This window comes from Acinonyx jubatus, chromosome C2 (assembly GCF_027475565.1).
Source record: "Acinonyx jubatus isolate Ajub_Pintada_27869175 chromosome C2, VMU_Ajub_asm_v1.0, whole genome shotgun sequence".
NCBI lineage: Eukaryota > Metazoa > Chordata > Mammalia > Carnivora > Felidae > Acinonyx > Acinonyx jubatus.
The window spans coordinates 13,204,269-13,221,833 of NC_069384.1; the positions used below are offsets into that span (position 1 = coordinate 13,204,269).

General features: G+C 39.0%; 1 protein-coding gene across 3 annotated transcripts in view; it reads left to right on the top strand.

Annotated features, from left to right (window-relative positions):
* Positions 1-15,349, top strand: part of SCAF4 (SR-related CTD associated factor 4) — a 59,957-nt gene extending 44,608 nt beyond the window's left edge. For 2 of the 3 annotated variants that reach the window (XM_027041735.2, XM_027041736.2), the window contains exons 19-20: positions 61-252; positions 14,056-15,349. In XM_027041735.2, the coding sequence (XP_026897536.2) occupies positions 61-252; positions 14,056-14,987 (1,124 nt within the window). In that variant the 3' untranslated portion in view covers positions 14,988-15,349. The remainder of the gene's footprint in view (positions 1-60; positions 253-14,055) is intronic. The other variant, XM_027041737.2, reaches the window with a different exon arrangement.
* The last annotated feature ends 2,216 nt before the right edge of the window (positions 15,350-17,565 follow it).

Below are 17,565 nucleotides of genomic sequence, written 5' to 3' on the forward strand. Positions count from 1 at the left end.
GAATGTTGATTGGGGAGATAATTATTCAGCTTCACATGTTGATGTAATTATATTCCTTAGCTACTATCGCTGGTATAAATGAAGACACTACAAAAGACTTATCTATTGGAAATCCCATTCCAACAGTGGTGTCTGGGGCTAGAGGAAACGCCGAGTCTGGTGACAGTGTGAAAATGTATGGCTCTGCTGTGCCACCTGCTGCACCCACGAATCTGCCCACCCCTCCTGTAACGCAGCCTGTTTCACTTCTTGGTAAGTTGATTTTTTATATCATTAGTTTTTTTTTCCCCACCCAAGTTAGGTTTTTTTAAAGAACAATGCTAATTTCTTTGAGGAAGATCTTCCTCTTAAATACGTGCACTTGGTCTTTACCAAGAGTAGCTCCAGAGACAGCCTCAAAGATGAAATCATGTTCGTCCTGAATAAAAGTGTGGATTTGTACATCTTAATTTGGTATAGGAAAGTGATTAATCTCTGAGAGAAGGAATTGGTGCAAAGTCCCTGACTGATACAACCCCAGACATTCAGCTTTATAAAGAGATAGAATTTCTTTGACAACAGAATTTTTTCCCGTCTGGACCAATTTTTCTAAAACCCTGGGCTGTGGTAGCATTCTCTGTTGGCTAGCAGAGAACTTCTCTTAGGTACATGTAATAAAATGGCTTTATTGTCTGAATGACATTTGTACAGCCTAGGGTAATGCTTTCTCATTGACCCCTCAGTTTTCTCCTGCTAGTTTTATCTGTTGGACTTTTTACCCACAATTTTACTGCCACGATCAAGGGAAGTGTGATTTAGATTATTTACGTCTTTAAGAGGCTTTACCTTTGCTTGAATTATAAATGATTATTTTATATACACTTGTTATATTTTATACATTTGTTATAGTTATTAATCTATTACATTAATAAATTCCTGTATTTTGAAGTGGTTTTGCCAAGTATAATTAACACTTGATTCTCCTAATGGGTAGTTAGATTATACTAAGGTATAATCCTTAGTATTATAACATTCTAGTCCTGTGAGCCCATTGTATTTTTCAGAGGTATATGTATATGTACATATGTGCTTTCATAATCTTAGATTTTTTTTTTTTAGGAGAGAGCACATAGTTGCCTCTGAGATGTAGGACTATGGGACATTAGGACTATAGGACATTAGTTTGTGATGTAGGACTTCTACTTTTCACTTAAACCTTTCAGTGCTGTTGGAAATTTTTACTTTGTGCATATACTATATTTATAATAAAAATCAATTTGTTTTTAAATGGCATGCTGTCTTCTGCCCTCTCTGAGACTGAGCTTAGTCCAATAATAAACTTGATTTTTATTTCCTTTAGTACGCAGACTGGGTAATGGTGAAAGAGGATTAGGGATTAAAATTTGTCACCAGTAATGTAGCAATAGTTATCATAATGATGGAAAATAGTTTGTTTAATGAGGAAGTTGCTTAAGGGGTCTACACTATAATGAAAATCATGTAGTAGAGGAACATTGTTCTAGGATCCAGGAGACCTTAACGTCTTTGGATATCAGTTTTGTTACGCATTTTGTTTTTTCATATTTGCAGTAAGATGGTTACATAAGAATCACAGAATCTGAGTTGGCTAGACTTTCCTGATCAAACCCTTTTCTCCACATCACACCAACACCCGTGATTATAAATTATCTTTGTAGTGAAAATTCCTAGTCTAGCATCCCATGGATATTAGGCCACCTGAGAGTATCTACAAAATGGCATGCATTTGTGCTTTTTTTTTCTGGTCTTAGTAAACTCACTGAATGAACGATTTCTTCATCCCTAAGAGTTTAATAACCACTACTTTCAAACAAACGTAAAGAATAAGTGGCCTGCTTCTGATTTAACATTTAGGTCTTGATGGCTCTGCCCTTTATTTTACAACCAAAGTGCATAATTTAAACTCTGCATCCAACATGTGAAACAAAATAAAGCACAGATCAAAAGTTGGTGAGCTTGAAAAGCAAACTTAGTAAGCTAAGCACTTAGCATTTATCATTACCTGGCATAACTGTGTGTGTGTCTTTCCCTCCTTCCCTCTCCCAGATACATACTAGAATGAAAACTCCATGAGAGAGGGACATTTGTTACTTGAATAAGTAGATAGATAGATGGTTTTCAATGCAGGGCTGTTTATACTTCACTTCTTTGTCTATAACTTTCATAACAAAACTTAGAAATTAAAGGCTGTTCTAAATCTGGAAAGACTACAATGTGACATAACATAAAAGTGAAAACTTCTGTTACAATGAGTACTTTCAAGTAAAATGCAGTTGTTTAGTTCCAGTCAAGAAAGAAAGACTTTTGTGTCCCTTCAACTAGAAATCTTGAAAAGCATATCCCGTAGATTTTGACCTTTTAGAGAAAGGAGACCTTAATGCATGAGCAAATAAAGGAGGATTTATCCAAAAGAGTAATCATAGTTGCATCATTTTGATAAAGGAATGCAATAATCACATGCAGTATTGCAGCACTGAAGGATGGCTGATCAGGGTGGGATGTTGTTGCTGTTAACCAGGTTCACAGAATATTAGAACTAAGATGGTTTCAAGTTTCCTCTTGGTGCTCTAATGTTTTCTCTTATGATAATAAAAAGAAATGCTACGCTGTACCAGAAACCTTTAAGCCTAGAAGGGGATATGAAACTTCAGTTTCTTCATCTGTTTACAAAAAAAAAAAAAAAGGAATAAAAATGACACACCAGGGTGTTGTGGTGATTCACTGGGCCTGTGTATATAAAACAACTGACACACGGAGCCTGCCACAGAGTAGGCTGTTCATGAATGGTGGGTGCTTATTACAGGTAAGGAGTGTTCTAAGTGATACTTAGAATACCTAGAGAAGAATATCTATACTTTGAAATTCTAAAATTATATCACTTTAGCCATGATTCGTTTTAAATTGTTTTGTTTGTTGGCAGAGGAAGCAAGCTTTTTAGGAAAAAATGTATCTTGACATAGTTGCCTTAGATCTTTTCATGGGAGATTAGACCAGGTCAGAAATTCACACATATTAAAGTTCCATCAGTTGTACTGAGAAAATATATGCCAGTCATAGCGGTATTTCACTGAACTAGCACAATATGATATCTATATTCTTATTAACAGTATTCAGATAATTTTCTTGTAAGGGGAGGTGAACCTATCCTCGAGACTTAACTGAGTTCTTGGATTTAATTATTGAAACATGGTAATAATGATACTTTGAAAGTAGCGGGGACCAAACAAATGTTCAACAGATCTCCCAAAACTTAGTAGTAAGGCTGATTATACTGGGAGGAGGCAATGAGTGCTGCAAGGATGCTTTGGCTTAAGGAATTTTCTGAGTGATCAGATGTAAGTGTGGGGTGTTGGTCTGGAAGTGAGGACTACCTGTTTCTGGAGTTGGGCCGAGGTAGCCCATGCTACCATGTTTGTAGAGAACTAAACCTCCATGTTGTAGGGATTCTGATTATTTTAGTAACTGATAATCTGAAAATATGAAGTTATATGATGCACGATAATAATTCATTATCACGTCATTTTAAAGAAATCCATTCTTAGTCCCTCACACACCAAGATAGCTAGTTAGAATAGTGATGGTTTCATAAAAGCTGTTGGTAACTGTCTACAGTGGTTGATCATTTAGGAGAGAAGGAATATTAATGATAATAGCAATTCAGTTTATTCTCTTTACTGTATAAGTGTATGTGTTTACTTTTCAAAAACTTTTGTATAACGTGTATCTCTAATATGTATAGCATTTTTATTAAAAAAAAAAGTGCATTGTAAATGTGAAATTTGGGTTATTACTTTGGTGTTCCAGACAATAAAAAAGAAATACACAAAAAAATGTTTGTTTGTGTTACATATCTCTACTCTGTTACCAGTATATCCAGAATATCTTTTCAAGGAAAAATTATGGTAACTTGGACTCATTCCTTTTGTGGAAAATTAAAGCCTTTTCTCTTGTCAGATACATGTATTCATTAATTATTAATCTGCAGATTCTTCCTAATTTTGTCACACTGCTGTAGATGATGCTGAAATTTGTAAGAATTGGGTAGTTCTAAGATTGCCTCCTACTTACTGGTATTTTTTGTTGCCAAAGATCTAAAGCAGAAGTCACAAATTGGTGGCCTCCAGGCTGAATTGTTAGACAGTGGTGTGATGCCCTTCAGGCTCGATTCTACACATCCCTGCATGAACTCAGTAGGCATTTGAGTCAGTGTTCCCAAATTTGGACACTTCAAGAAATTATGTGCACAGAATTGGTTTGGAATTATCAAACAGGCATGTTTGCTTTATTGTAATAGTTATGATCCTTACAACTGCCTAGAAGGTGAATAGTTTTACCATCACGTTCTATAATTACTTTAAAATTGATACTTGATTTGTGGTGATTTCACTTAGCTTGGATTTCTCTGCCAGAATTTTGACTTTTTTTTTTATAGTTAGTACTTTTAACAACATTTAAATTAGAACATTAGAGCACCAATCTAGTGTGAATAACATTCAAATAAAACCTGAAGAAAATCCTTTGGAAAGTGGTTTTTTAATGATAATACCTAACTTTTAATACAACTTCTACATGTTAGTATTTTTTCTTATTGTGAACTTTGCTATAATGTTTGGTTATTTTAAATTATAGTCTAGAGGGGCCTGCTAGGTATTTGTTTTGGTACCCCCCCCAAAATCTGTTGACTTTATTTATCCTATAAGGTGTTCTTTCAAAAAGCTCTAAAATACTCAAATTGGTACTCTAAAAAATTACACTGGTAATTATTCCACTAGTGTTATATAGTAGAAATGGTTCCCAAATAGTCATCACAGTACCTTCAATATAGTATATAACATTGTTCAGTGGATACAGTGGGTAATTAATAACTATTAATCCACAACAGATACTTGCCTTGGATTTAAATTTATGGACGAATACCCTATATTTTCTCAGAAGGTGAGGTACTTCAGATGAAACCTACAGGGAAGGTCTTATACAGAAACTTGAAAACTGCTTATCACGTTGTCTCCATGTCCCTCTGTGCTTCCTGGGCTATAGAACTCCAGCCTCGAGTCTCTCTTAAATTTAAATCTCTCCGACATACATCACTTTGGGCTTGAGGAAGGTGGGAGGGGCAGGCACTCTGGGCTCTAGATTGATTTTGGTAGACAAAGATGTGGCTGTGAACAATTTCAGGTAAGAATTTTTCCAGCTAACATTGAAAGTAACATTCCCTGTCGAAAATCTCATTCAGTGATAGGTTAATTGTTCATTCGAAACTTCTTGACTCAAATAGTGCAACTCTTAACTTAGAGCTGTTCCATTTTGCCGGTTACGGTAACATAGCAATTGGTATACAAATTCTAAAAAGTCACTACAAATGAACTGTAGGGAAGTTGACCAGACAAAACCTATTGTGCATAATTTTGCAAAAAGCCAAGGAGTCATTTTGAAATAATCTGTCTCTGATTTCTCTTTATCTGAAATTCTGGTTTTCGTGTATTGGATTTCAGCAAAACATAATGTACCCCTCTGCTAAAAATAGATACACCTCTCCCATATATTTGCATTATATATTATTGAAAACTCAAATTTCTGTTAAAGATTTCTCATTAACATCCTAAGCACCAATTTTTTTGGTGTAATCTTAATGTATAATACTATCTAAAATGTGCTTTCTCATTCTTTGAAAACTAGCTCCTTACTCTTGTTCTCTTCGGCTCCCAACATAGTGCCTACTGCAAGAATTGCCTGGGAGCCATCTCAAAATAGTTATGCTCCAAATGTTAATAAACAATGAAATCTAGGCAAAGGAAATACATGTATGGGTTGCACTGTTACTGCAATTTTCTGAATGTCTCAGATGAAGAAAAACAATGGTTTTTAAAAATTATATGCATATATATATACATTATATGCATATATATACACACACATATATATGCATGCTTAGGGATCTTAGGGCATTGGTGGGAGAGATAAGAGTGGTTGGTAAATTTTTTTCCTTGTGTGGGATTTCATTTTAGGCTCATGCAAATGCCACAGTGACATTTTATTTGGATCAGATCAAAAAATGTCAAACTGCCAACTAGAAACAGAAAAGGAGGTAGTTAAAGAAAACTGCAGAATTTCTCAAAATAAATTTCAGATCTTTGTAGGTTAACAATGGAAAGCCACCGCCCTGGGGGAGAGACCTGGACCTTCTAGCCTCTGCTCTTGCAGCCTGAGAGATATTTTCTCCTTGAAGAATTTGGTCATCACTTCTGCCACTGCCATTCATACATTCTTCGTGTATTTTATTCAGTAGCCACTGTGTGCCAGGTATCCTTCTGGGTACTAGAGATACCTGAATGAACAAGACAAAGCCTGTCTTCCTAGAGTTTATATTCTAGTAGGGACTTAGATAATAAACTAATAACTTCACATGGAGATAATCCTATGATGAAGAGTAAAGCAGAGAACACTTAGGGAATTGGAGGAGTGTCACATGGGATGTTCTATTTTAAATGGTATATGTATGGCCCAGGAGGGCATCTAAGGCGGTAATATGGAGAGAAATGATGGGGGAAAGCCATGGAAATACAGAGAAAAGATAGTTGAGGTAGAAGAACAAAAGGAGGCCTGAATTGGGAGTGAACTTGGCTTGTTGGAGGGACCACAGGGTGCCAGTGTGGCTGGAGCAGGATGAACAAAGAAAAGAGTTGCAGGCTATGAGTTTAGAGAAGGTTGTCAAGGGCCAGGTTGAGAGTGCAGTGGGGAATGTTGTAGTTTCAGTCTTATGTATACTTTTTAGAGGGTAATGGCTATTACGTAGACACCAGACTTTAGGAGTTGGTTAAGAGTGGAAAGAGGACCTAGTTCAGATGCTGTCGCAGTAGAAGAGGTGCAGGCTAACTGCTTGCATTGGGGTGGCGCAGTGGAGGAAATGAAGTGGTTGGACGTCGAATTTATTTTAAAGATAGGGCCTTCCTAATTGCCTGACTACTTAAGTGTGGGATATGAGAGAAAGGAGTCAAGATTGAGCTCAGTATTTGATGTGAGCAGTTGATAGGATGTAATCTCCATTTCTGAGATGGGCAAATGTCAAGGAGGACTGGATCTGCAGAGGGGATATCGAGTTAAAAGGTTGGCTATTTTAACTTTGAAATTCAGGTGCAGATGATAAGTAAACAGCTTGAATACAGTTGAGATATAATTCCAGATATCCTCCACAAACAAAGCCACAGGAGCCAGTGATTACTTAAGAAGGGAATGTAAATACAGTGAGAGGGATGAGCCTAGGAAAACTTCAGCAACTTAGCCGTTGAGAATACAATACTGAGAACTAAGGCAGACATAGTTCCAGATGCCAGGAACTCTGGTGAAGAGTTTGTATGTGTGAGTCATTTGAGCGTTAACAGCCCTAAGAGGTAAGTACAGTTACCCCCGTTTTCTAGATGGGGAGGCTGAAGCACAAAGCTGAGTCGCCTGCCCAGGTGAACAGCTCCAAGTGGTGAAGTCAGAATTTCAGCTAGCATTGCTCCGACACCTGTGGTTTTAACCACTGTTCTGTTCAGCAGAGGATACTGGAAGGTGCAGCTAAAGTAGAGGGGCTTTTCTGGCAGCCAAATAAGAGTTCCTAGGAAGGAGGGGGAGGGATCAACTGTCAGTCACATAGGTGGCTTAGGGAGAGCACTGGAACTTGCTGCCTGGGTTTAGCAGAATGAAGGCTCTTGGGTAACCTTAGAAATGTGATTTCCTCAGAATAATGGATCCAAAAGCCCAGTTACACAGGGGCAGGAGAGAATGGAAGGTGAGGAAATGGATACAGTGATTTTGGGCATTTCTTTGAGGAGATTTGTTATATAGAGGAACAGCAAGATGAGGTGAAAGTTGGAAAGAGATGGCAAGGTAAGGGAGTTTTTGTTTTTATTTCTAAAAGATGGGTGAAACTACAGCATCTTTATTACTGGAAAATCAGGGGAAATTTTTGCTGCAGGAAAGAAGAGGTGTTGGCTAAGCTGATAACCCTTATGTAGGTAAGAGGGCATGGGTTCAGGGTTTGAATAAAGGACTTAATTCTTGGAGCATAGCTGTTCTCAGACAGAAGGAGTCATATGGATACAGGTACAGGTAAATTGGTAGGTGGGGTGGTGGGTAAGTGAATGAAAAAGTTTTTTCCAAAATCCTTTTTTTTTTTTTCATGGTAAACCAGACAGGATAAATAAAATTGCGGTATATCCCTATGATGGAATAGTACTTGGTAATTTAAAAAACGGAAGCACTTGTACACGCTGCAACATGGATGAACCTTGAAAACATACACTAAGTGAAAGAAGCCAGTCACAGAGCATCACATATTGTATGACTCCATCCATATGAAACGTACAGCATAGGCAGATGTAGAGACACAGAAACCAGGGTATGTGGTTGCCTGGAGGGAGGCGTGGGGCGATCACAGGGAAATGGGGGGTGATACAGAACTTGGTTTTTTGAGGTAATGAAAATATTCTAAAGATTGTGATGGTTGCCCAACTCTGAAGACACTATAACCCATTGAATTAGGCACTTTATATGGGTGAATTATAAACTACGTAAATTTTATCTCCCTGGATTTGTTCTAAAACCCCCTAAGGGTAGACAGGATTGAGGAGAAACATGAGCACGTGAAGTAGACGTCTAGGGAAATGAGAATGTGAGCTGCCTACGAAAATTAGGATCACTAACCAGAATTAAGGAAGCACTTGTGGTTGAGGTTATAAACTTAAAATGAGGCCAGTCGATGTGTTGGGGGTGGGGTGACCCCCAGCCCTGTCTGTGTACAGATTGGGTAGAAGAGTTGCATTCAAAACCCTTGAGGTTTTACCAGACAACTGTGGTGAGGGGGAACCGTGGACTCTGAGGCAGGTAAGGAGGAAAGTAAAGACATTGAAGGGTACTGTGGGGGCCTGACTCTAACGGGATCAAAAATGATTCTAGGAAGGAGGTTGGAGAGTTAGGGTGCTTGCAGTTGAGGACACATTGGTAATGAAAGGTGCAGGACTTCCTAGAGGCAGTGACTTTGGTAGATTGGAGGACAAGATTGTAGAAGAGGTATTTAGATGTCCCGTCCACCTTTTCTCCTCCTCCTCTCTTCCCTCCCCTTTTCACCTAGCAAGTCCTTGCTCTCCTTAAAAGATTCCACTTTACATCCTCTTTTTTTTAAAGTTTGTTTATTATTTTGAAAGAAAACATGCAGGAGGGGCAGAGGGAGAGAGAATCCCAAACAGGCTCTGCGCTGCCAACGCAGAGCCCAACATGGGGCTCGAACTCAACCAATCATGAGATCTGAGCTGAAACAAAGAGTTGGGATGCTTAGCCGACTGAGCCACCCAGGTGCCCCTATATCCTCTTGAAGAGCGTCCAACTATGACTGAGGCAGTTGGTCACACCCACAGTATTTAGTTGAAACCTTTGTGTGTCTCCCTGCCCCCACGCACTGGTACTTGGCAGAAAGATCCTATTTGCATCCCTTCTTTATGTTCCCCGAGATTTCAAGGTCCACATTGGACTCCAACCATGATCCCAGTCACCCCCCGCCCCCTCACTGCCCCTTCAGCCTTTTAACACACTTGTTCTTTATTTCACACAATTCTGAACGTCTTTGCTCTAGATAGCAGTCACCTCCCCTTTAATCTTTACTTTGTTTTTTAATGGTGAAATGGCTGGTTTGGGGCTCATCATTGGAATATCCACAGTTAAGTCTTGGTTATTTTGAGTTAAAGTCCAGTGTATTTCTCATTCGTCCTCAAATTTGAATACAGATATTTGCGGCTGTCACCTTTTTCTGCATTAAAATCTTACTGTGTTAGGAATCTCAGAGTCTCTAAGGTGGTGTTTCCCAGGTCTGAATTCCCTTTTTCTTGCCTGTGCTGTGGGTAACACTGTGACTCTTGTGAACTCTAGGTATACATGCCAGTTTCTTCACATTTCCACCAGATCTAAGCCAGGCCCCTCTAACTTTCAGAAATTTGGGGGGGGGGGGGTGGAGGGAATGAAATTTGTCATCTGTCTCCCAAAATAGCTTCTTTTCTTAAATTCCTGCGTTGTATTGATGCTTCCATCCACTTATTGAGAGCAGAGAGCTGTGTTCCTCCTCTCTGTCACCTCTGTTTCTGTTCAGTCTCTCATTTCTGTACCCTAGATTCTGAGAGTGAGAGTCCACCTGCTCTCCAGTGTCTTTCCCTTCCTTTCCTGTACACTGCTTGCTAGAAAGGTCTTTCAAAAATGAACACGGGATCATCCCTGCAAAAAATTTCTTGGTAAGTCCCAGGTTTCTTCTTGTGGCATGTAACACCTCTGAATTGCCCTGGCCTGCCTGCTCAGCCTTATGAACCTCTTTTTGTCTTTAATTGATAGTAATTTGTCTTTACACAAATTCTTCCCTGCTACTTCAGTAACAAACCTCATCTTCTGTATTTGTTTCTCTCTTGGCAAAAGACATTCTGTTGCAGTTCTCTTGACCAGTGATGTCTTTCTGCCCTTTCTTTCAAGACCCTATTCAAACGCTCTAGGACTTGCACTGAGACTCATGCCCACCAGCGTAATCACTTCCACCTCTGTCACCAATACTAGCTCGTGCCATCTCTTCCAGCAGTTTCTTTCTACTTAGGCTATGTCCTGTTTAAAGGAGAGGGCCTTGTTTTATCTCCAGCACATGAAATGAGTTAATAAAGTTCAGATGTTCAATATGTGTGAATTCTTTTTAACTTGCAACTCTAGAAAACTTGGCAGTGACATTGCATGTCATACTTCCAGATAAAATGAATAATTGGTTTGAATGCCCTTTAGACCTGGGTAACTCACTATACAGTCCATTGAATATGCATAACGTCTGCTTTCCTAATTAAAAATGAAATTCAGCTAGCATGCCTATCTAGGGCTTTATGCCACCTGGTATATTTTTAGTTAAATATAACTTATTAAAGCAATACTTGTCCACTACAGAAAAAAAAAAATTGTAATCCACACTTTTATCACTTTTGTGGCCTGAAAGCCAACGTTTAGGACTATGGGGTTGGATATTCTGTCAGGGGAATCTGTAAATGTTGGTTCATGAAGGATTAAAAGGAAATCCACTTATTTACAAATGAGGGAAGGGATTTGAGTGTATAGTATTAGGCAAATACAAATATCCATACATACAGAAACAAATTAGGCAGTAATTTTGCTGTATAAAAATACTGCTTTGTAGGTAGTTTAAATATATGACTGTAAATGTTAACCCTATCAAATCGATGTTCGTGCACTCTCAGATGCATGTTATGAAGGACTTAAGAGCTGCGTTCCTAGAGACAGGTTTATATTTTATGGAGAATGATTGCCCATTTTGTCTGATTGGCACAAGGGTGAGGTGGCCATACATCCTTTGGCCACTGTCAGGTTGGTAGCTGAGGAAGCCAGTCTTCCTGGGTAAATCAAGAAACAGGACCTTTCCATTGTCCTGTACGAGTCATCGTTTCCTCTTAAAGGTTCATCTGAACTTAATTCTTTAACAACAATAAGATGCTTTGAACCTCTTCCACATTTTTCTAGTGTTACTTAAAAATTTGGCATTGGTCTCTTAACCCTATAAACAAGTACTCAAATCTCTGAAAAAGGCCTAATCCCACCTCAGTGGTCATTTTACTCCTTAAGGACTGGTGGGAAAGTAAAGTTCAATTTGTTTAAGTGCATCTGTGCAGGATTTCTTTGTTTAAAGGGCAGTAATGGGGTACATACATTTTATGTTGTTTTGAGGTATAGTCTGGAAATGTTGGGATGGATTCCTTTTAACTTTTTTTTTAAATTTTTGCTTATTTTGAGAGAGCTAGTGAGTGGGGATGGGTTAGAGAGAGAATCCAAGCAGGCTCCACATCGTCAGCACAGAGTCCAACTCGGGGCTTGAACTCACGAACCGTGAGATCGTGACCTGAGACGAAATCAAGAGTTGGATGCTCAACTGAGCCATCCAGGCGCCCCAGTACTGATTCCTTTTAAAAGTGAGAGCAAGGACATATCTTAGGGGCTTTTGCTGTCCCACTGTATGGTATGCACTCAGTAAAAGTTTACTAAACAATAGGAATGTTTGCCATTGGACTTACTCAATCTGAAATACGGTATATAGGTGGTGGTTCTGTATATGTTCATTGGGGTTTTCCTAAGGAACGTCTGAAGAGTGTGTGAAGCAACTAGGTCTTTGCTTCATTTATCCACTCCATAATTTCTAGCTTCTTACTGAAGTCATTTGCATTTTTAAAATTAAGACCTGACACGTAGAAGCTCGGTGTATTCACATTTTTCCCAACTGTCAAAGTGCTGGACTTTAAACTATGGTGGGTATTGGGGGACCGACCACAAGAGGTTAATAAGATCCTATCATAAATGAAAAATGCATTCAGTTTTGCGAAGTCAGATATTTAATGTTAGGATATTTATCATCTGTCAAGATAGATGTGAAAATTTCAGCATTTAACTGTGGACAAGGCTCTGAGCTCAGTCTTATGTATTTTATCCCACTTAATCTCCACAAGAGGCAGGTACTGTTTCTGAGGTACACGTCCAAGGTCATTCCTAAGTGAGATTGTATTTCACCAGACATAATAGACTTCATTGTAAGCATTTGAAAGAAGGTATTGTGTTTAAGTAAATACCACAGCTGGTGAGTTGTAAACTGGTACACGTAGATTTTCAGGTCCATTCTATTTAGTCCTTAACTCGGACAGAATGGGATTGGACCACATGTTGTGAGGATCCGAAACTGAAGTAGAAACTCTTGTTTAGGTTTAGTATTGCTGATACAGAAAATTTAGGAGCAAGCAGGACTTGTTTAATGTATGCTAAAAGCACACATGAAGAAGTGGTTCTGTCAACATAAAATAACCTGCTGTCAGGGGAGGGGGCAAGAAAACTTCCTATTAAAGTATTGGGTATCAGTGTCCCAAAAGCATTTCTCTTAACCATCGGTGGTTGAGAGTCATAGCCCCTAACTTGCTCAAAGGCCTTTTTGCATGCAGTACATGGGTAAATAATATATTCTGACAATATCTGGAACATTTTCCATTATTAGAGTAACTCCTATTCGTCATAGTGTTTGCCTTGTGGTGTTGATATTTGCAAAGAAATAGAGAGGGGGATGATGTCGTTCTGTTACTGAAGTGGTGAACCAAAACCGAATCTGTACTATTTTGCCATATCGTTTTAAAGGATGGGTGGTTTTATTTGTAGGACTTAACACCAAAACCTGAGCCAACCCTCATGAAAACAGGAAATAAAACCAGTGAAGTCCTTGTCACCTTCAACAGCACCAACTTCGTTGGTCTCGCCACCTTAGGAGGAATGAATAGAAAGTGAATGGCCGGACTTTTCAGCATAATTCCATCATTTCAGCCTAGCAGGTTTATGCCTTAGGGTGTGCTTTGAAAAAGGGCCTGTAAAAATAAACTCCCCACTGGTGTGTTGATCTTTATTTTATAAGCTTTACTGTTCAAGTGATGTTTACCGTTTAATAAGGCATTCTAGTGACATGGAATCGGAGACCTCCCTCTTCAGTGGATTTTCTGGGTTAGTGACCCTATTTTTTTCCAGTAAGTTAAGACTTCAAAGTGTAAAATTTCCTAAGAGTACACCTGAGATGGCCTTCAGTTGGCTCACATAGCATAGTTCAGCTCTTTGTGTCATGAGGACCCGTACATTGTCTTTCTCAAATGTCTTAAGTATTTTGAGTGTTTTAAGTATTTTTACCAACCACTAGTGATGGACATACTCTTTCCAAAAATTGGTATATTGCAGTGTCCTTTTCCATCTTACTTTGACCTCTACCATTATTAGATCCTCCTCATCTACACACTAATACATATCTTTATATAGTATGTAATCTATCTTTAAGACTACATGCTATGGGTTGTTGGCCTCACGTTGAGTTTTGCGCAGGTAGACTGGCAGACAACTTTGAAGATTCGGGGTTGAACTTCATTTTGATTCAGGCTCCACAGGAAACCGTTGAAACCAGAATGCCATCTTCTGCGTTATTTTATAGACATTTTTATTACTCTCTTTCAGGTACTCAAGGAGTTGCACCTGGTCCTGTAATTGGGCTCCAAGCACCATCCACTGGTCTCCTTGGTGCCCGACCTGGCCTAATCCCACTTCAGCGCCCTCCAGGAATGCCTCCACCTCATTTACAGCGATTTCCTTTGATGCCACCTCGTCCCATGCCACCGCACATGATGCATAGAGGTCCACCGCCAGGCGCCGGGGGCTTTGGAATGCCTCCACCTCATGGAATGAAAGGCCCCTTTCCACCGCATGGCCCCTTTGTTAGGCCTGGGGGAATGCCAGGGCTTGGGGGCCCGGGGCCAGGCCCAGGGGGTCCCGAAGACAGAGACGGGAGGCAGCAACAGCCACAGCCACAGCAGCCGCCACCGCCACAGCCACAGCCACAGCAGCCGCCACCAGCTCAGCAGCCGCCACCGGCTCAGCAGCAACCACAACCGTTTAGAAACGATAACAGGCAGCAGTTCAATTCAGGTAGAGACCAAGAGAGGTTTGGAAGAAGATCTTTTGGCAATAGGGTGGAAAATGACCGGGAACGGTATGGGAACCGTAATGATGATAGAGATAATAGCAATCGTGAAAGGAGAGAGTGGGGAAGAAGGAGCCCTGACCGGGACAGGCACAGAGACTTGGAAGAGAGAAATAGACGCTCTAGTGGGCATCGAGACAGAGAGAGAGATTCTAGAGATAGAGAGTCTCGTAGAGAGAAGGAAGAAAACCGAGGAAAGGAGAAGCCTGAGGTGACAGACAGGGCAGGTGGTAACAAAACCGTTGAACCTCCCGGTAGCCAAGTGGGAGACGTAGACACTGTTTCAGAACTTGATAAGGGGGAGTCTGAGTCTGCAGTTGTAAAATCTTCTGAAGAGTTACCTGCTGAGGCTACCTCATCCGTTGAACCCGAAAAGGATTCTGGCTCAGCAGCAGAGGCTCCTCGTTAGAGACTGGAATTTGTCAAAATGTGACAGTGACGCTTCTGGAGTGTAGAGCTTGAGGTGTACAGATGCTGTATTATATTTGCTCCTGCTATATCACAGCCCCGCAGTAGTTGGTGGGGAATTGTAAGCAATTTGATTGCTTCCCTTCTATTTAAAAATAGCCACAAAATAACAAAAAATACTGAAAATATGAATAAATATTACCCTTTTTGCTGTAACTTTTTAAAAGTTTTGACTTTAAAAAGTTTACAAATCGTAATTAGAAGTGCTCTCTATTTTTTTTTTTTTTAATTTAAGACAAGGTAACGGTGAAAGCTCCTCAAAACAATAGGGATGTTTTTAATAAACTCTATTTTCATAACAAACTTTAATGTGTGCTATTCTTCCTACACTGCATTAAGGTGGAAAAGGATTGTTCACCATCAAAGTTTGAGCTGTTAATACTGTATTGGAGTCTAAATTAGACTTGTTTACTTGATGGAAATAGACATCTTTATGTAGTTACTCTCAAACACTTCATTTGTAATACTTTTTATTTTTAGCATTTCAATCATAAGGTGTAAAGGTTCATGGTTTTAATGTTAATGGAAAAGCTTGTTAGTTTCGCACTTCAATCAAGGATTTCTTTTTTGCCATTGGCTTTGTGGTAAATGTTGCCCTAATTAATTTGTAAAGAGAAATTTTGCTGGGGGGAGGAAACTGGATCCCAGAGTACCCGTTTGTACTATAAAATTATCCGATTGCCTGGGTATTACTTATTTAGAAGGTTGAATGTTTTCTTACCATCCCATTAAATTTTTCAAAAGGGTGAAAGAAATCAAGGTTAAATTTGCAACCTAAAAGCTTTTTGTCTTATATGTTTTAAGGACTTAAAAGCAACCTATTGTTTCCTATAATATAGGCTTTGCCTGTTGCCTTTCTTTACCATTTTTTAAACTCCCCTGCTGGGCAGAGGTAGACTGAACTTTTTGTCACATATGAGAACATATAAAGTATTTTCTCTTTTGCTTAAAATTGTTGGGTTTACTAGGAAAAATAGATGTAGGTTATCCAAGAACTATTACATGAAGTCATCCAAAGCCAAATCAAACCTGTGTCTGAAATAGTTCAGAAAAGCAGTTCCATAAAACTGCTTTACTCAGTGCCAAGGAAAAGACCACACAATCCAAGTATTTATGGCCTTGTTGAAGCTTTTTTTTCCCCCTAAATTACATTTTTAAACTGTCCTCGTTTCATTCAGTGTGTTGAGCAGTAACTTTTTCTTTGCCCTCATCCCCAGGCGAAGCTGCTTTATTACTTTGGTTCTTAAATAGTACTCTGCAGCAAGATCTTGGTTTTGACAGGGAGAATGTATCTAGGACAATGTTCTTGTGTTCCCGACTTTAGAAAATGAGAAAAAAATCCAGGTTCGTATCTGCACTTAAATGATAAAACTTGTCCTTTGTTTGATGTTGGCCCACGGAGAGGTTTTAAAAAGTCCTAACTGAAACTGCTTCTGTGAAAGAAACATACATGTGATCATTTAGTGGTCAGATTTCAGGGATTTAAAAAACCCGTGTTTCCAATTGTAAGTATTGGGATCATCCAGTTTGCACATGACAAGCCCCACCCCCCAATACCAAGTGGTAGTGATTACACTGGAGACTTGAAAGGTCACAAGCAGGTCCCTATATTTGAGTCCTATCCCACATATGTACTCCAAATTGCACATTAGTGAAATCTGTTCATATTTTTAAATCCTGACTGATTTTAACCACTTATTCTGAGCATATTCTTTATCACCAATTTTAAAACTTTGAAAGCACTACAAATTGTCCTTTTCCAAATTTGCTTTTCCCCTCCCAAGCGATATCCTACATTTGATTAAGTATATCATATATTTATGATCAATCAGAACTGTAGCTTCTTTCTGGTTTCTCTATTAGAAATAATGTTCTGCAACTCTCAATAAATGACTGTGCTCCAGAGTCAAATCTGAAATAGGTTAACATTCATTTAAAAGCAGTTTCTCATAGGTACATAGCAAGTACTTACGATAGAGAACTAGCCTTAAATTTACTAATTTGATGTATAAATCCTTAGGCATAACCCACATTTAAACATTTCCTTGGTTCCATCTTAAAATGCTATGGTAGATTTCTTTAAATGGCTAATGTGAAAGCAGACTGGCACAGATGGAGTAACTGTTCATGTGTGTATGGAGAGAAATATGTGCCACTGTGGCAGGTAGGTAGTTTAATCTTATTGAGTCAAAATGCTGAGGAGCTAATCAGAGAAACCATCTTAATTTCCCTGAAGCTGACAAAAGATATTTGTCCAAGATTTAAATTGAGGTTAGTCTTAGCTAAAAGACCAGCTGCTAAAAATTTAAACATCATTTAAAACACTTTGAAAAGTGACCTCTATGAAACATGTAATACCTGTCAACCTACTACTAAATCTGTTCTGTTCAAACTCTATGTAGGGTATCAAGAGCTAATTTTGAGTTTCAATCTGGATACTTCACTAGGTTCAAAATTCAGTGCCATATGGTATATTTGTTTATTGCGGGCTTGAATGAGAATTGAAGAAATTCAGACAA